Here is a 21,268-nt window from a genome sequence, read left to right on the forward strand (position 1 = left end):
CAGGAATGCATTGTCATATGTCCCATACCCTCCATCTCTTCTTCTCTTTACCTTTTTAACCATCTGGCCTCTGCTGGTACCAACATGCCAAGCCTGTCTGTTGTGACTGCATGCAGCAACATACACATGTACTATTAAATATATATATTTTAAAAGGCCAGCTGCCTTGCAGCTATGGAAATGTGTTGAGCCAAATGTCAGCTGGCACTGGAAAGAAAAAAAGCTAAAAATGCATATCTTCACATTGGCTCCACAGAGTACATGTGCTCCCTCCATTGACGCTGCTTCAGGCCTTCCTACCCACAATATTTAGATTTTGAACTCATTCACTTCAGAACAGAATACGCAGGCAGGGATTGGCCGCACATCCCAGAGAGTGCACACTGTGTGCCTCTGCAGCAATTTCATATCTCGCTTCATTTGAAATCATAAGACAGCTCCTCTTGCTTCACTGTTGTGTCAAATCAGATTAAAGTGACAAAATAAAAAAAATGCAGCTTGAAATCCAGGACACAGACATCACAATGTGTCTTATCATGTAACAGGGTCTGGCTATGAGGTAATATGAATGTTTTGTTAGCGCTTTTGCAACATTAAAAGCAGTGAATTAGGTTTTTAACAACATTATTTTTCTACTGTTAGTTACGTCACAGTCAGATTATATTTCTTTGACTACATTTGCTTTGGTCATTTTAAGATTCAGGTCATGACTTTATTTTTTTCTCCTCACCTAAGCTGTATCTATTTTCTACCCAATAAGCCCCAAACTGTTGATTTTGCTGGTGTTTTGATTACTTTAGAAGCAGAAATGCTCTGTTAGCTGCCTGGGTTTTATCAAATCGGGGTTTAAGCTCTTCAGATGATACTGACTGAGGCTGCATTCAAATCCCCTGCGGTGCATTCACTGTAAAATTGCCAGGTATTCAAGCATCAGCAACTTTAGAGCTGAAAAGAGGCCAGGGCAATACAGGGTACCATAAATGTTTTATCACTGGGCTCATTAATGAAGGTCATATGGTGGTGGGTATAAGAATATACGTTTTTGTGTAATTATGAATGTTTCAATAGTAGCCTTAATTACACTGATTACAAGTTACAACATTTTAGAGTCACACAAAGTTTTAACTGGTACAATAATGCATAAGGACATTTCCGTAGGACCTTTTCCTTCACCCCTCTCACATCTAATTGGTACATCCCTAATCCGACCGTACAGCCTTCTACTGCGGACGCTTGTGCTGCTAGCTGACACCTCTGATTCGCTGCTAGCAGGCCTTGTCGTGACACATCCATTCTGTGTGTGTGTGTGTGTGTGTGTGTGTGTGTGTGTGTGTGTGTGTGTGTGTGTGTGTGTGTGTGTGTGTGTGTGTGTGTGTGTGTGTGTGTGTGTGTGTGTGTGTGTGTGTGTGTGTGTGTGTGTGTGTGTGTGTGTGTGTGTGTGTGTGTGTGTGTGTGTGTGTTTGTGTGTGTGTGTGTGTGTGTGTGTGTGTGTCCGAGCATTTTATGGAGCCAGTGTATCATTTTATTGTCTTTGTGTGACTAATTGACAGCAGAGCAGGTAAATGACAGTGGCAGCTTCTTGTTTAGGCACATTAGTTAAAAGTGCTCATGTGTGCAGTCGGTCAAAAGGAATGAATCACATCATTTGGGGGCCGTGTAATGGAATATTACATCGTGTCTCTGAAGCTGTATGGCATGTCGTTTAACGTATAAAAAGTCATGATTTGTAGTGAAATATGTTCTATCCGGCGGTGGTGTTCAGGCTGTGAATGACTTGGCAGGAAGAAGCCCTCCCACTGAGCGCTGGCTCACATGTTGGTGTTCAGTTGCCTGGTTACATGTGTAGTTATCAAAACTTGTTTATTGTGTGTTTTCACTCCCACTCAAATCAGATGATGGGTACCGACAGAGGAGATAAGCCTTGAAGTATGCGGTCATGACTCATATGAACCTTAACAAGCTCATGACAATGGCCCACATCTTTTTCTTCAAAACACAGCTTAAAGTGAAAAGAGTATCACTTTAACATCACCTCACACCGCTTTTAAACATGACTCAATATAATTTTATAATCCATATCATACATCAGCAGCAGTCCCAGTTATTTTTAAATAATACATGTCACTGCACCAGTTTGAGTATTTAGATTTCCACCCATTCCTTTGTTGACTTATTTTATTACAAATCAGTAAAAACTATTTCTGCATGCTTGCCAGCTGTGGATGCTTGGCAGTAACAATTGTGGTGGTACACCACTGCACTGCCACATTTGTGGGCATAAAATCACTGTCAATGTTTGAAATGTGTTCCTTGGAGACTTATTTTTTAGTACGGGGAAGGTGGCAGCTGGAAATAAGATGTCTGTCAAAAGATAAATTGACTAGATGGACTGTAAATTGCAGAAGTAATACATTACAGGGATTAGCCTACAACACCTCCAAATCATGTTTAGTATTATTTGGAAAATAATAAAATACAAACCAATTGCTCTATGTGGTTGTTAGGTAAATGGTAAATGGACTGTACTTATATAGCGCTTTATCCAGTCTTTAAGACCCCTCAAAGCGCTTTACATACTACATGTCATTCACCCATTCACACCCATTCATACAGAGCAGTGTACCTTACTCTAGGACCTAACATTCACACACATTCACACACCGTTGGCCATGCCATCGGGAGCAACTCAGGGTTAAGTATCTTGCCCAAGGATACATCGACATGTTGACTGCATGGGCTGGGATCGAACCCACAACCTTCTGGTTGAAAGACGACCACACTCCCTCACAGCCACAGTCTTAGGTGAAAGAAAACATGAACTGAAACAAAATCTGTGGCAAACTCTGCTCGACACCCACACTGAGTTGTACAAACGCTACAGTCTGAAACACAACTGACGAACCATTTCAATAACAACCACAATGTGAACATAGTAAGAATAAATGTTGAAGTGTCACAACAGCCACATATGAGATAACATGATGGCAGTTATATTCCTCAATCTTCTCTTGGTCTCTAGGCGCCTCCAGTAACCAGAAGTGGTTGATTTAGCACATGGTTGAGTCTGAAAGGGAATTTTAACAAGAAAGTTGACATTTTTTTCTTTATGTAAATCATAAGAGAGTAAAGCCTGCAGCTTGTGTGGAATATTTTTGAATATTTCTTTTCAATATGGCAGAAACCCACTATAAAGGTGTTGCTCAGAAAAATATCACCGCATTCAACACAGAAAGGAAGAATTATAGTTGCAATTTCAATCCGGGATCCCCAAGGTTACAGTTTTTTAAGAAAAGCAACTTATACCATGACGCATAACAAAAACACTGAAATGCTCTCGGAGGCTGGAAATTAGATTTGAAATGTGCTAGTGATGTACAAGAAGGCCTAAACAGTAATCTAACGATTTCATATGACATAAATATTCATTCAGATGACACTGTGTTATTAAAAAAATAAACAGTATGAAACACTCTGATACACACTCTTCCAGCTTCACAGGTGACTGTGATTCTGTGAGTCCATGAACTCAGCAGCTGATGTTTTAAAGCAAAGACTGGACAGAAACCCCATGATCTGCCACCGCTGTTCAACAGACAGAGCGACAACACAGGTGTTATCGACAGGGAGGAAGAAGTGAGCCGTGAAGCAAGGACAGGAGAAACTGCTCAGTGTTTGGTGGGAGAGATAATAATACACTTTGTTTGTATAGACCTTTCATGCACAAAGCAGCCCAAAGTGCTTTACAGAAAACATAACAACAATATTCAAATAAATACAGAACCAGATAAAACATCTACAGTGATCCTAATGAATTCCCTTGAATTAAAGCTGACAAGAAATAAAAATTAAAAAAAATTAAAAAGAAGATTTTAAAGGTCCCATGTCATGCTTTTCTGGTTATTACCCGTCCCCTTGTGTGTTATGTAGCTTTTTATGCATGTATACGGTCTGCAAAGTCACAAACCCTCAAAGTACACCCTGTAGCGAGTACAACTCTAACCCAGAAAAGACGTGTCTATGCTGCCCCAGAATGTCTTCCTCCATTTTTTTCTTCCTGAGTATAGTGACGTAACGATACCCAGGTCCAAATGGACCAATCCGTGGAGCTCCTCACTCACACACAGGCTGCTTCTCACTTCTCTTATTTTAATTTCCTCGCTCCTCGCTCCTCGGTATCACCGGAAGTTGATTTGTCTGCGCCATCTTGAGTAGCGTCCCATTGCCCTTATTTGTGATTTTGGAACATTGAACAATGTAAATCTATTCTAGTAGACCTCAACAATGGAATTATGATCAGTGGAAATGGCCAATGATGGCAATGATACTAGTGAGAATTAAAAGGTTAACCCAAATTAAAAGCCATATTAAAAAGATAGGTCTTTCATTTGCTTTTAAACATTTCAAAGGAGTTTGCTGTTCTAAGATCCACGAGTACTGATGTATCGTGTGTGTGTGTGTGTGTGTGTGTGTGTGTGTGTGTGTGTGTGTGTGTGTGTGTGTGTGTGTGTGTGTGTGTGTGTGTGTGTGTGTGTGTGTGTGTGTGTGTGTGTGTGTGTGTGTGTGTGTGTGTGTGTGTGTGTGTGTGTGTGTGTGTGTGATCAGTTTGATGATGAATTTGAAAGCATTATAAAGTCAGCAGGCTGTGTAGATGTTTGAGTAGCTAAAGGCACATTTACTTAGACCATGTGCAGCAAATAAAATACATTACAAATCATTTTCTCAGACACACAGATAATGGCTGTACTGTTACATCACCCTTTCACAACAACAAGGACTCACTCCTCTGTTTTTGGATGATTCCCCCTCGTCACCTGTGCACGCTTAAGTAGGTTTCACACAGGAAATGAATCCCGCCCCTCTGGTTCCTGTATCATGCATGTTTTGTCAATTAATATACAAGTCGTTCTGATGGGACGGAGAGAAAGGAGTGATTGTGTGTGTTATTTACGACAAGAGGGCTGCCTTAGGCGAAAACCTGAGCACTTGAGAGACATAGCGAGGCGGACAGAATCTAAAAATACCACGGCTGAGTGAGCAGGGCTTAAGAAGAAGAAGAAGAAGAAGAAGAAGAAGAAGAAGAGGAAGAGTGGCTTTCTCTGCTGTCAGTTCGTCCTCTTGGTCTTCAGGCTGCGCTCTGCGGTCTCACCATGAAACATTAGGTCTTTATAAGCAAACCCAAACAAATCCATCTGAGACCAGACAGCTCATTTAAAGAAAGGGTATGGTAGAACAAGTGGATCTTCTTTTAATATAGCATATTGATCTATTGTTGAGTCAGTGGGATGTAAAGTGAACCCTATGAAACACCTATAATGAGATTTTGGCTGGATTTTTGGGCCTTTAGGGAAAAAAGATAATTAGAGCTCACAAGGAAGGACTTCCAGAGGGTCATACATGCCTGAAAAAGACACCGTTTTAGAAATGAATGTCGTTATCTAAAAGTGGATTCAACCTTGACATCACATAAGGCTACCGCATGTTTTTAAAATGTTGTAACCTTTACAGATTTGGCTGCATGGTCACAGGCTGTGTGGCCATGTCCTTCAAACCTTTCCTTCGCCAAGAATGACATGTGTATGGGAACATTTACCCCCTACACATGTGTGTGTGTGTGTACTTTCTCTCTCTCTCTCTCTCTCTCTCTCTCTCTCTCTCTCTCTCTCTCTCTCTCTCTCTCTCTCTCTCTCTCTCTCTCTCTCTCTCTCTCTCTGTGTGTGTGTGTACGCTTCTGTCTCTCTAGCCCACATACATGTATAAAAACAGCCTCAGAGGAACGTTAAATGTCCAATACTGTCTGCTCACAGGAACACACATATGGCTCTAGTCTCTGCGTGGCAGACATTAAAGGCAAACTGGCCTTTCATCTGTTGTCCGTTTGGCCACTAAGGCTTCAAACATAAACGTCTCTCTATCAGCAGATATGTGAAGTACACTACAAAGTGTTAATGACTGTGAACAGACTCAGCCATGTCTTGAGAATTGGCTGTTGATGACCCGAAAGAGTGATATTTCCATCTGAAAAGAGGACTATTAGTGTTACTTGTATTTGTATGGTCACTTGTGCTCCAACTCAATATTATAAAACTAAGAAATCTTCCTAAATAACATTTTGAAAGAGCTCTAATGAGTGCCTCATATTGAAAAGGACTCTCAAATGTCACCAAAATGAAATATGTGTTCTTGTTGAAAGTGAGACGAAATTAGCATCTAGTGTACAAAAGAGATGTGATGACCAACTTGTTGATTAACACTTAAATCTTATATATGCATGTTTGCTCTGCAAGCCAAGCTGTGAGAAAATGACTCCATTGAGTCAAATCTAAAGCTTGAGTTGAATCCTAAAGATTTGAATTGCCCTCAGTGGCGTTTCATCTCTACTTCTCAGCTATGGTTCTTAGCTTCTTCTCTCAGTTTAGCTGTGAATAAAGGGAAATGCTGGTAAGGTTTGGTCTCTGCGCTTCTATATATAGATACACATCACATGACATAAAGGAACATTCATAGGCTTCAGCCACAAACTCACACACTCGTAAACACAAAGCAAATAAAAAAACAGACTGCATGTCAAGTGAGTAAATAGCGAAGTAAATCAGCAGGTAAATGTTTTTCCGGTGTTCATTATGTGTGTATAGGAAATGGGTATATGAGAAATGATTACACAGGTGCATGATCACCCATACATCCAAACAACAAGCAAACACACACACACACACACACACACACACACACACACACACACACACACACACACACACACACACACACACACACACACACACACACACACACACACACACACACACACACACACACACACACACACACACACACACACACACACACACACACACACACACACACACACGCAGGCTGACACACACACACACACACATCCTGACACACCAGCCTGTTTCCTGCGGCTTCTGCTTCCTGCCTCTGTAGAGCGCATACCAGACGTTCTTATGCCACTGAAAAGAGATATGAGTGGAATTGCAATAAAGTCTCATTTCATAACGATCCATCTGCACACTTAACCACCTGAACAAGCAGAACAAGATTATTTAATGACGCAGTGGAGAGGTGAGAAGAAGAGCAGCTTTGTGAGTAAATGGTGTGTGTTGCCTGCTGAGCTTCTGAGCAAAAGCCTCTGAGGGAGTAGTATCACTGTTTTGGTCTGCGTCATGATCGAGAGGACAGACACGCCAAGTAACAGATCGAGAGCAGGTAGTCCACTACAATTTTGACTATCTCTGTTCCTAATTAAAAATGTTATTTAGTTAAAAATACTTAATTTTTCTATATTGAAAGACAGAAAATGACATAAATGCCTTGCTAGAGACTTTGTGACCCTCATCACACATTGATTTAACATGTTTCTTATGAAGTAAATTACTCTTTGACTTTAAAGAGGGTTGTAGCAGCTATTTCAAGTGCCAAACACTTTTGTAATTGAATTAAATGATGTCATTTCAACTGACATAATTTGCTGTGACTTGAAAATATGCTATTTCCCTAGCTCCTATGAATCATCACCTGATGTGTACATCTGTGTGAGCACTCATGCATCTTCTCATTTATGAATCATGTCCTTATGTAGTGTGTAGTAATGTCTTTTGAGGCTGAGTGGGCATTTATGTTGTTGTAGTGCCTTTACAACTCTACGTGTGCATTCACATGAATCTGCAGGTCTGTTTGAATGTGCAGCAACAGTAAAGAAATCATTTGTTGGATCTAACATCTTGTGCTCCTACACTAAAGTCATCAGCACAAACTTAATCCTGCAGGCTAAATATGAGCGGGAGCTAAAAATAGTCGCCGTAGCTACAGTAACATGCGTAGCAGGATATGGTTGTCTGGTAGATGATGAAGAAAAGACCAAGAGAATGGAGGGGGAGGAAGGAGAGATTAGACGTAGCATAAGAAGAAAGATCGGTGGGTTTATGTTTGAAAGAGCCTGAAAAGATATGAAAGCGCCCCATTAAGCGTAGAAAATGACATTCATCTGAATATTTGAGTGGAATACTGACAAAAACCATCACTATCTATGCTTAATGTCTTGGTTTGGTTAAGACTGTTTTTGGAGTAATGTGGCATTTATGATGAGTTTGATCCTTTTACTTTCTTTTTTAAATAGTTGTATAATTTGGGAAGCATATCACTTATTTGGCAACTCTCAAGACTGATGGTTTAAGCGTGGTTTAAGCGTGCCGTGCCGTGTCAAACCCGGCCCGTTTTTTTTTACTTTTCCACTACGAGTAGTTCCGGCTCAGGGCTACTTTTTCACCTTTTTTCTGGCCCTCCAAAATCGAGGTTCTTACCGGGCCAACATCCGGGCTGAATATGCTAAACTAGTGATGTAAACACACTCGACTGCTGAATGGTCAGAGAGAATCGCTGGCAAGGGGGCTACAACTACAACAAAATGAACATATTTGACCGTGATTTCATTGAAATACACGTTTCAAAATGATGCCGAAGTAACAACATACTGATACCGGTTAGTAAAAACCATGAATTAATGCTTTGACAAGTCTGCAGACAAGAGGGCAGGTGAAAAACCTTTTAAAATGCGTGTTTTCTAAATGGAGATCGGCTAAGCTAACGCTGTATATGCTCCGTCCACACTCACAACAACGGCCTACAGACATAAATAAACCAGCGACTGTATTCGCCATGACACAGACAGTCAGTGGTTTGTACTTGTCTAGTTTCTGAATAGATATGAGGAGCTGTGAGCTCTGAGTGCTAACAGCTAACGGCTGATGTTGGTTTTGTGGTTTGCATTGGAAATTACGTCACGGCTCCGCCTACACTGCGTTACTATAGTTACTGCTCCAGCTACTAAACTGTAATGGAAACGCAGCATAAAGTGAGCCCGGCCTACCAAGGCCTAACTATACCGTACTAAGCCGTGCTAGGCCCTGCAGTGGAAATGCGCCATTAGAATGGGATCAACTGGGCCAAACTGGGTCAGGGATCGAGATTATTGCCCGTTCCCCACTTCTTACTCTCATAATTCAGGTTCACTTGCTTGGACAATACCCATCTTCAAAAATTAAACTCCACACAAATGTGTTTAACAAATGCATCTTACAGTTGGGACACAAAAACTGTTTACAGACATACAATACATATCTGGCAAAGTACTGCAAACCATCTCTGTGGTAGATCAAGCTAGGTGTCCATTGGACGACATTTGATGAACACACACACACACACACACACACACACACACACACACACACATATACACACACACACACACACACACACACACACACACACACACACACACACACACACACACACACACACACACACACACACACACACACACACACACACACACACACACACACACACACACCCACAAGGTGAAAACAATACCAGCGTCGCTGTCGCTGCTGGTAATAATGGATTGAGAATTTGATTAGAGACGGAGAGATAAAAAGACCGGACCTAGCTACATCATTAGTGCTGTCTGACCACAAACCCTAATTATAACTAAACACACTGCCCTCCTTCTCCCTCACTCCCTCTCTGTCCTCTGTTACTAACCCCACACAATGCTCGACAATCCAAACAAAGCTTCCCCGAGGCCCCTAATCTAATAGAACAGTCTCTACAAGACACACACAGACAGACAGACACACACACAAGCCACGAGAGAGGGTATGATAGAGTCCGGAGGGAAGAGTGAGGGAGTGATGGGGAAAAAAGACGTCTTGTCAGATAAAGGAGATAAATTGGACACTGAGTGAGGAATGACATACTGTAGAGAGAGAGGGGCGGCTTTTCTCCTCCGAGTCTCTAAGGGCTGTTGGTGTGATGTTCATCATCAGGGAGCTCTGGTGGAACATCATTGTCCTTTTCTTTGTGTGTGTCCATCTGCTGTGAGCCCCTCCAGAGCCCACCCTCTTTCATCAGGACTCTTGTCCGTGTGCTCACTCTGCTCCTGCAGGACTCTAAACACTCCTGGAGCTCTGTTTGGATTTTAGAGGGCTGGTGTTTACAGAGGAAGCAGAGACTGACGCAGAGCTTACACAGGCAGCTTAATATGACCTGGGATGTTAATTCAATTGAACGCAAATATTCATAAGGAGGTAATGTTCAACCACTGACCTTAGACCTCTGTGACTGTGACTTTGTCAGTCTGCCAACATCTTTGGCTCCTTTTAAGGATAACAGAGTGTTGCTGGTTTTATGCTGATGTCGTGGCTTTTTTGTACAGTGGGCTGCTGTCTGCATGTTGTCATGCTTCACAATTGCTATTATTATAAAGTTACATTTTCCTTTGTACAGTACAGCCCTATTCATGCAGTAAAGAAAATGTTCAGCGGTAGCAATGGAAACAAGAACAGATTATTGCATTTGAGTCAAACTTGGCCTAAGCAGAATTATAGTTATCACATACTGTATACTTCAACCATAATGATTAAAGTCTTGCCAGTGGATGATACTATTAAGAAGAAGTTACAAAAGGTAGAGGCAAAGTTATTGGTTGATATCTAATAGACTAAATGAACAGAAGTCAATTCAAATATGCAATGCACAAACACAAAATTCCCTAAATAGGATTTTTTTGTGTGTGTTTTTTTTTGTTGTTGTTCTTGTTTGAAGATGTGGGAAACATCAGACATGATATATGTACATCTCTGGCAGTTGCATCAGTTAGTGACAGCATGGTCTTATATAATGCTGCCATCTATCAAAGTAAAAACAAGTGAACTAAAGAGACAGACTGTCTGAGACTACAGGCTGTCGCGCGCACGCACGCACGCACGCACACACACACACACACTAAAATAATGTTTATCTATCTGCAGAGTCATGCTTTGGGTCACCCAGTCTCTTTAATGCTCTCCTTCCAGTCCCCACAGACATCTCTGCCAGGACAGGGCCTGATGCACCGGCCAATCACAATCTGCCCCAGAGTCCTGCATGCACCAATCAGAATCCATCCAGTTAAAACCTTCTCAATACAAAGCACATACAAGAATCACTGTTCAGCATGTTAAATATTCTGTTATTTTCATATGCTACACAGGATGATTCGTAGACATTTGGCAAAATTGCATATTTTAGATAGGAGGAAATACAGGGTTATTCTACAATGCAAACCAACCAACAGACCATTTCAGTCTAACCCCATAATGTATGTCAAACTCAGTGACTTTATAAAAACGGAATGCCCTTTACATTCGAGAAAGAGTATGCAGGAACAGCAGTCAATTGTTTTCAGCACTGTATGTTTTCATCCCCTTTAATGGCTGGGGATACGGACAGCAGGAGACTGAAGTGCGTGCAGCAGAGGGAGGGGGGGGGGTTGCATGTGTGAGACTTTTCTGAGATAGGTACCCTCCGTGTAAACCCACAGGAGACAGAGTATTGAGTCACTGAGGGTATAACGGCAGAATATGTGAATGCTGTGGAGCGCTGCGCTCTACATCGTTCTGCTTCGGTAGAGATTGAATTTGGCTGCTTTTCTATCTGCCATAAGCCTCATTCATTTCAATAAAAAAGTTTTCGTATGATTTTTTGTAGGTTACTTAAGTTTAGGCTTTATATACAAGTGAGACATATTTTCCCCTTCCTGTATGTCAAGAGAACAAACAAAAACAACATGAATATAATTTCATTCAAATGTATTGGGTACCCTGGTGGTTATTCAGGTTTGAGATACTCTGCATTAGACCTCTGAAATATTTAAGGCATCACCGATGGATATGTTTGACATAACTGCACATTTTTGTTGGAGTTTTATGCTCTTCTGTTGCTTTCTGTTTCAGCCTTTCCATCTCATGTGCTATGTGTGGTGGATAGTAGCAAAGTTAATTTACTTAAGTACTGTACTCAAGTACAATTTTGAGGTACTTGAACTTTACCCGAGCATTTTCACTTTATGCTACTGTAAACTTCTACTCCACTACATTTTAGGAGCCAATATTGTTATTTTTCACACCACTACATTTCATTGACAGCTTTGAGTTGCTATTTAGATTATTAGCTAATACAAAATATAAATCAATTATTTAATGAACAATTACATATATAGGTTATAGGTTATGAGATATCCAGCAGCAGTATATTAAGTAATTTAAATTAGCTCTACATGTACCAGCACACTAACACCTCACAATCCAATATTTTTGCACGAATCTATTTAACTTGTAACAAAGTATTTTAACAATGTATTATTGCAACTTTTACTCAAGCAAAACATCTGAGTACTTCTTTCAAAACTGTGTCCAGCACCTAACACCATCCTGCAAACCTTAAAAACGTTCTTCTCCCCTTTCTTTCCAGTGGAGCTAGACACGGAGCACGCACAGAGGGTCCCCGGGGCCGAGCAGGGAGGAGCCCCCACCCCCCAGGTCAAGCTGAAAGAAAGACAGAAGTTCTTTGAGGAGGCCTTCCAGCAAGACATGGAGCAGTACCTGTCCACCGGATACCTGCAGATCGCTGAGAGAAGAGGTGGGTGTGAAGGCGTTCTTTATTTCAAAGTCATCCTCTCTGAATATATTTAAACAGCTTGACATTTAAAATATATTTCGGTCTGAGGCCTACACAGGAAAAATGTTTATGAATATACGTTTTAGTGTCTGTTACAAATTCAAGGGCGAATGCAAAGCCATCGAGCATTCAAATGTATTAATTCCCCAGCTCTGATGCCATCAGCTGAAACCTTCACACTTCCACAGCATATCACAAGATTGAGCCATAATAGCTTTTTGCAGCGAGGCTCTGAGCGCCTGTCGCTAAACGCACAAGTAGAACCATTACGTTGAAAAATGCCACCGTGCCTCATAACTGTAGGCTTCCACTGGGATTGTAATAGAATCCTGCTGCAGTTTACCTCATGTATTACGGAAAAAAGCCTGTGCTAAAATACCCAAAGGATTTGCTGAAATGAGGGATTGCATGAGATATGCACCCTGTGCTGAAGATGTATTGGAATCTACTGGCCCAGAGTTTGCAATGTGATTTTTTCTTCTTCTTTTACTCATCAATCCTGCTTCCTTAATCCTCTGGAAATGGCTTATTAGAGAGGATTGTGGAGCAGCAAGGAAGGAGGAGAGAGGGAGTGAAAGGAAAGAGTCTTAAGGAGAGGAGAAGGAAAGACTTATATTTTTACTGTCACTCGAAACAGCTTTCAAGTCAGTGCTGTTTTTCATAATCTCCATGACAAAAACAGTGACCAGGCTTGAGGTTCACTGAGTGAAATATTCACAGCTCATTAGCTCATATTCAGAATCCCCTAAATTCATTCACGGTAAAAAGACAGAGGAGATGTTTAAAATTTGGTTTCACACGTTAAAAGATGGGATTCCCATTACAAAGGCTAGCAATTTGGCTGCTTGAACAAAATCCACAACAGAGAAATAATCAACCAATCATATTCGCGATACGAATATGTGTTAATCCGTACAACGGAGGCTCACATTATAATTTTGGTGAAATATATCTGAAAATACGCCTTGGTGTGTGAGCTCAATAACACTGAGACTCATTATTCTTCTCCAAATACACATCTCTACAGCAGGGCGGCGCCACCCGAGAGCGGAAATCCAGCTGGAGATGAGAGGGGAGATAAATATGGAGGAAAAAATGAAAAGAGATAGTGACAAAAATAAGCGAGAGGGGGTGGCAGATGTCTTAACACACTCACTTCAGGGGACATTACATTGACTTACATACATTTCCTGGAGACTTATCCTAACCTTAACCATAACCAACACATGCCTAACCCTAACCCTTAACCTTACACTAACCCTAATCCTAAACCTAACCAAGTCTTCACCTTAAAATTAATGATTCCCCTCATGGGGACCTCCAATTTGACCCCATAAGGGAAGCGAGTCCCCACACGTGACTTTGTAAAGAGATTCAGGTCCCCACAAGTATAGTAATGCTAGGACACACACACACACACACACACACACACACACACACACACACACACACACACACACACACACACACACACACACACACACACACACACACACACACACACACACACACACACACACACACACACACACACACACACACACACACACACACACACACACACACACACACACACCCCCCAAGCTCGCTCTAGGCAAAAACACTCCTTCCCAGCAGGGAACCTTTTAGGCAAGGTCACAGTAGGGCTAAAAGAAGAACATGTAAGAAGCAGTCACATGGAAATGCTGTTCTCAATGCACTGCTTTCTGGATAAGCCTGTCACAACATGGTGTGTGTGTGTGTGTGTGTGTGTGTGTGTGTGTGTGTGTGTGTGTGTGTGTGTGTGTGTGTGTGTGTGTGTGTGTGTGTGTGTGTGTGTGTGTGTGTGTGTGTGTGTGTGTGTGTGTGTGTGTGTGTGTGTGTGTGTGTGTGTGATGTTGCATTGCTATTCAAAGGACGCAGAGACTTTATGAGCGCGGTGTCCACGGGAAATAACTCCCCCCTTCTCTCTCTCTCTTTTCACTCTCTCTTCTGCTCTCCCTCCCTGTGCCGCCCTCCTCTGCTCTCCTCATTTCCTTGAGGTACAGTAGCCAATGGCATCTTCTCTCACTGCTGTGCGCCTTCGCCCTCTTGTGCTTGCAACTCTGCCCCCCCCCCCCCCCTCTCCCCTCTCATCCCCACAGTGCACTGACTGGCTGTTTGTCACGCATGCAGCACATCATGCTAGTGAAGAGGGGGGTTTGTTTCGCTGCAAGGCGGTGAATCAGGACTGGAGCAGTGTGTGTAAACGCTGGGGGTGTAAAAAGGGTCTAACCACAAATAACATTATGTTGAATATTAAGGTCAGTTATGTCCAGTCTGTTTGGCTCTCATCTGCTTTAAGTATTGTATTGTTTCTAACTTAATGTACATTCAAAGGACTGATGCTGGGTTCACTGCATCGTGTTGCCAGGTCGATCTTTCATTTCATTTTACATTAATTCAATTTTAAGATGCTTTACCCAGCCCTAACATGCACATGTGGGTACCATGATCATTAGCAGTATTCCTAGATGGATTCCAATTCTTCAACTTGGTAAAAGTGTTCATTTCAATTCTCTTTCAGGAGGCTCTTTGCTTCTGAACCACTGAAGCCTGTCTATGTATATAAGATCAAGTTTTTTCAACTCTTTCTATGCTATGCTCCCATGCCCACATGTTGATCAAAAAAGATACAAGAGAGCTTTTTAAGCAAAACCTAGACCGTAGATATTGTCCCACATCTTTTAAATTACATTACATTACATTGCATTTAGCTGACGCTTTTATCCAAAGCGACTTACAATAAGTGCGTTCGATCAACAAAGTACAAACTTGAAGAAAACAGAATCATATCAGGTTTCATAGAGCTAAAACATTTCAAGTGCTACTCAACTGGCTTTAGATAAGCCAGTCCTTTATTAGTATATAAGTGCTCTGTTAGTAATTCTATCGCTCGACGTGGAGTCTAAAGAGATGAGTTTTCAGTCGTCGCCGGAAGATGTGTAAGCTTTCTGCTGTCCTGATTTCAATGGGGAGCTCATTCCACCATTTTGGAGCCAGGATAGCAAACAAACGTGTTTTTGCTGATGGGAACTTGGGTCCCCCTCGCAGTGCGGGTGCAGCGAGCTGTTTGGCTGATGCAGAGCGGAGTGCACATGCTGGGGTGTACAGTTTAACCATGTCCTGGATGTAGGAAGGGCCAGATCCATTCGCAGCATGGTACGCAAGTACCAGTGTCTTGAAGTGGATTCTAGCAGTTACCGGAAGGGAGCGGAGGAGCGGCGTGGTGTGGGAGAATGTAAGAAGGTTGAAGACCAAACGAGCTGCTGCATTCTGGATGAGCTGCAGAGGTCGGATGGTACATGCCGGTAGACCAGCCAGGAAGGAGCCAGGAGGGAGTTGCAGTAATCTAGGCGAGAGATGACGAAAGCCTGGACCAGAACCTGCGTCGCTTTCTGGGTCAGCTGGGGACGTAATCTCCTGATGTTGTAAAGGGTGTATCTGCAGCAGCTGGTTGTAGCAGCTATATTTGCAGTGAAGGACAGTTTGTTATCTAGGGTCACACCTAGATTCCTTGCAGTCTGAGTCGGTGAAACAACAGAGGTGCCGATGTTGATTGTTAGGTCAAGAGTGGGACAATCTTTTCCCGGAAGGAAAAGCAGTTCAGTCTTGTCAAGGTTGAGCTTGAGGTGGTGAGCAGACATCCACTGAGAGATGTCAGCTAGACAAGCAGAGATGCGTGCGACGACCTGGGTCTCTGAGCGGGGAAAGGACAGAATTAGTTGGGTGTCGTCAGCGTAGCAGTGGTTTGAAAAACCATGCGGGCTAATGACTGATCCAAGCGAGTTTGTGTACAAAGAGAAGAGGAGGGGACCAAGAACAGAGCCCTGAGGGACCCCTGTAGTTAATTGACAAGGGTCGGACTCGGACCCTCTCCAAGTTACCCTGTAGGTGCGGTCTTTGAGGTATGAGGTAAGGAGAGAAAGTGCAGAGCCTGAAACTCCAAGTTCTTGGAGAGTGCGAAGGAGGATCTGATGGTTCACCGTGTCGAATGCAGCAGACAGGTCCAAAAGGATGATGACAGAGGAGAGGGAGGCTGCTTTAGCCGTGTGCAGTTCCTCAGTGACAGCAAGGAGAGCAGTTTCTGTTGAGTGACCTGCCTTGAAACCAGACTGGTGCGGATCCAGAAGGTTGTTCTGATGGAGATAACAGGAGAGTTGTTTAAAGACAGCGCGTTCAAGTGTTTTAGACAGGAACGGGAGGAGAGAGACAGACCTGTAGTTTATAACATCAGATGGGTTGAGAGTGGGTTTCTTTAGGAGAGGGTTTACTCTTGCCTCCTTGAGACTGTTTGGAAAGTGACCACAAGTTAGAGAAGTGTTGATGAAATGGGTAAGAAACGGTAGAATATCAGGAGCGATAGCTTGAAGGAGGTTTGAAGGGATTGCATGAGTGAAGGATGTTCTGTTGGCTCACATGAATAGATGGAAGGACTTAAAATGAACAATTAAAATGTAAATAAGGGCATTTGAATTAAGATACCTTTGAGGAAATGTGAACCTATCCTTTAATGATGTTGTTGCTTGTCGCCTTCATATACAGCTTCTTACATGTTCTGACACCTGGCAATCCATTTTTTTGTTTGGTAATGCCGTTGATTTGACCATAAACTAAATGTTTTATGTACACAAGCTAACCCATTTCAATGCCATCCAGCTTGAATGTGCCCATTTGCTTTCTGCTTGGCACATTTTGAAACGCAGAACTCAAAGCACCGTGTTCCTGGACTCAGCCCCTTGCTGCTGCCCTCTTCAGTCTGGTGCCAGGCTAATATTTCTCCGTCTCACCTGCAGGGCCAATAGGAAGCATGTCGTCCATGGAGGTGAACGTGGACATGCTGGAGCAGATGGACCTGATGGACATGTCTGATCACGAGGCCCTGGATGTGTTCCTGCACTCTGGAGGAGAGGACAACAGCGGCACCTCGCCTGTCGCAGGTAGGCAGCCATAAACACACCTCTAAAGTATTCAAACTATAATAACTCAAAAAGCGCTTGATTACTGAAGGGATTTCATTTTTGACATCTAATCCACATCATAGAGTTTGATGAAGCATAAATATGTGACTCAGAAGATTGACAGGAACAATGTTTAAGCACGATACACAAACGCCATCTGTTCACATCTGCTGGAGAAAGTTCCTTCCACTGTCAACAGCCTCCAGCATCTCACTGAGAGCTCGGTCTGTCGAAAGATTATGTAATGCAAATAAATCTCTGATACATTCAAATGTCTGTAGGAGACAGTGATGGCAAAAGTACACACTTCCTTTACTCAAGTAAAAGTACAGATACTCGTGTTTAAAAATACTCTGGTAAAAGTAGAAGTACTGACTAAACTTCTTTAAACAAGTAAAAGTAAAGAAGTATGGGCTTCAAAACGTACTGAAGTAAAAAGTACCCATAACTAGCAGCTGTTTTAAAGAGTAACTGACCTCCCTTTATATTAATAGAACAATAATGTCATTGTTAGCTAATGAATGTTTCCATGCTGAACAACGGCAACATGACAACGTTTTCATTGGTCCCTCTTCTTTAGAGAAGACCAGGAAATGATGGATACACGGATCATGTTCAAATCAATAGGCACACAATGACTCTTAATAATAATGATCACGCCACCAAACACAGATTAAAACTAAAGTAACAAACCTGTTTTGAAAATGTAAGAAGTAGAAAGTACAGGTATTTGTGTTAAAAATGTAAGAAGTAAAAGTAAAAAGTCGTAGATACCAGCTAAATGTACTTAAGTACAGTAACGGAATATTTGTACTCCACTACTTCCCACCTCTAGTAAGAGAGCGAGTCTGGGCAAATTCAAGCACATTTAAAAAAACCTGTGAAGTACTACCAGGAGTTAGTGCTCTGACTTTATTGGCAGTAATTGGTCTAAGATAGCAAATGAATAGTGTTTAACGAATATAAAAGGGTTAAAATTCCCAATGACTAAAGCAGTACACCACCACAGCTTTACTTATCCACCTACCTGTTTTATGACTCCTCCTCCCCCCCCCTCCTCCTCCTCCCCTCCTCCTCCTCCTCTTCCTCCCCTCCTCCTCCTCCTCTTCCCAGATGTGGAGTCCTTCACCACAGAGATCAGTCTCCAGGTGCCCACCCAGGCGGAGCTGCGCCACAAGCTCTCCTCCCTCTCCTCCACCTGCACCGACTCAGCCAGCCAGGACACAGAGGCCGGGGAGGACGAGGACGAGGAGGAAGACGAGGAGACGGAGCAGGGAGGCGATGGGGGATCAGGGGGAGGAGCGAGGAGGAGGAGACGGCCCCCCTTGGTGGTGACCCTGGATGAAGAGGAGGTGCACCCCGACACGGCGCTGGTGGACGGGGGGGAGGAGCGGAGCAGCAAAGACTGTGAGGCCAGCAGGCCGAAGGTTTGAGGAGGACACATGGACTGGATTTCAACACACACACACCGAGCTGCAGACGGAGAAAAGTTATAATATTGGGTTCCATCTCAAATGTTCATGATGAAGAAATTAAAAAAGAAAATACACTGAGGTTGCACTACTGTAACTGCCATATGACCTTGCCTTAAAACAAGTTTTTAATTCTAATTGAATCCTGTAAAATAGGTTTGTGTTCCCTTTAGCATCTTAGCATTGAATGGCTTAACATGCACATGAAGGGTTTGACTTTAATATTCAGATTCTGTGTGTTGAGACCAGGAGAGGTCTGATACTGGTTAGTGATGGGACACAGAGAAGTGTACACTATAATGATCCATGTGCCCTTTTGCAGTGTTTTCCTTGAATCCTTGCTCCATGCTAATGCTAACATATTCTCTAAACTTCAGCTATTATTATTATTACTGAATTCCCCTTTTGGGGTATCAATAAAGGTCCATCTTCTATTAAGCATTAATATATGTTGGAGAACAGTACTTTTGATGAATACAATTGAATTATGGTGTTTATCCCAAATGATTACCATTTCTTAAAAGCTTTGAACCGCTTTGGCAGGCCAACAGTGAAATGTGTTCTTTCTTTGGAATATATGATTACACAAAATACGGGTAGTAATTCAAAGTTTTCTTTTCTCAAGGTTTTTTCTGCTGATTTTGGCAATGCCCTATGGCAATGCTTAGAAAATCAACTTGACTACCTTTTGGTAGTTTGGGTGAAATGCCACCTTAATATAGCAAATGCTACATGATTAGCACAAAGCGATGGAAAATAATCTGCAAGGGGGCCCATGAATACGCTGAACCCCAAAGCTTGTTGCATTTGTTGAACTGGTTTATGAGCTACATTCTGCAATATTTTAAATGTAAACTACTAAACTAGAAAGTACTTTGTCAAAAAAAAAAAACATGGCAATCATTGGCAGTGGGTTCTAAACCAAATAGTTCTGTATAGCTGACAGACCACAGATGGAGTTCAGGTCCTTTATGTCAATGATCTCTCTCTCACACACACACACACACACACACACACACACACACACACACACACACACACACACACACACACACACACACACACACACACACACACACACACACACACACACACACACACACACACACACACACACACACACACACACACACACACACACACACACACACACACACACACACACACACACACACACACACACACACACACACACACACACACACACACACACACACACACACACACACACACACACACACACACACACACACACACACACACACACCTCCCTTTGAGCGAGGACCAAATCCCTGTTTGGACTGAGTGCTATGCATTGGAGAACACCCAGAAGGTTAAACTGTATCCACATTTTTGTACAGAAATGTTGACATTTGTGCGATGTGGCAGCATTACTTCTTCCTCTCTTTCCCTCTGCCTAGTGTCTGACTTGTTGGTAATAAATGTTTCTTCCCCAACATTGTTTGATTTTCATTAAAGCATTTCTGACACGTTGAATAATTAATTTTGAGTAGGAGTCAGGGTTTGAGCATGTTAACGGTCACTCTTTAAGGTCCTGTCAGCTCTTTAGAGATGGAAAGCTGAAACAAGAAAATGGATGAAGAGTGGAAACGGTTTTGGATTGAGAAAGATGATTTTAACAAGTTAACTTTAATTTGTTATAAAATATCTCAACAGGAAAATAAGCAATAGTGTTATACTACGAGTGGAGCTGATTTGATGCATGGCGGTCATTCCTCTGCACTTTATTTAAGGTCATGGTACACTACAGGGCCCTCCAACAATGTGTTGTGTGTGAATAGTGTGTTATATGAACATAATAGCACTTGTGTTATTCCACACCTGCTGCTGCGGACTGTGGAGCTTGATAATGTCACTGAGACCTTCGCCTATGGTAATGCTCTCTCAATGGAGTGTTTTGGCATTTGTATTGTTTGTAAGGGTCAATTCACCCAAAATGCAGCAGAAGGTTTTCTCACTTACATCTAGTATTGGTCATGAATACACTTTGGGTGTTATTGTCCCAAGGCTGACATGCCTTCAGGATTTTGCCTTCACTTTACTAGGATAAGGAGCTAAAGAAATGGTGCCTTTTGCTCAAGTTTTGTTTTTCCAAAGATGTTGCTGTCTACACAATTCACAGGACTCACTCTCAACAGTTTTTATTAGAACAATGTTCCACTAGAGTTACCGTACATTTCAAAATGTATTTGTATCTTGGGTGCAATGGCTCTTTACTTTACCAGACTCTTTTAGCTTCACACTTAAAATCTGAATAATGAAACCAAACAAAGAGACACAAGG

At 42.2% G+C, this 21,268-nt stretch overlaps 1 protein-coding gene across 4 annotated transcripts in view; it reads left to right on the plus strand.

Moving 5' to 3' along the window:
- Positions 1-19,901, plus strand: part of dtnbp1b (dystrobrevin binding protein 1b) — a 37,372-nt gene extending 17,471 nt beyond the window's left edge. The window contains exons 1-4 of one of the 4 annotated variants that reach the window (XM_079655315.1): positions 6,923-7,080; positions 12,307-12,474; positions 17,328-17,471; positions 18,606-19,901. In XM_079655315.1, coding sequence (XP_079511441.1) covers positions 7,065-7,080; positions 12,307-12,474; positions 17,328-17,471; positions 18,606-18,925 — 648 coding nt within the window. In that variant the 5' untranslated portion in view covers positions 6,923-7,064 and the 3' untranslated portion in view covers positions 18,926-19,901. Of the gene's footprint in view, positions 1-6,922; positions 7,225-12,306; positions 12,475-17,327; positions 17,472-18,605 lie in introns of those variants that run through there. The other 3 variants (XM_079655313.1, XM_079655314.1, XM_079655312.1) reach the window with 3 other exon arrangements.
- Positions 19,902-21,268: the final 1,367 nt, after the last annotated feature.

This window comes from Notothenia rossii (assembly GCF_949606895.1).
Source record: "Notothenia rossii genome assembly, chromosome: 10".
Taxonomy (NCBI): Eukaryota; Metazoa; Chordata; class Actinopteri; order Perciformes; family Nototheniidae; genus Notothenia; species Notothenia rossii.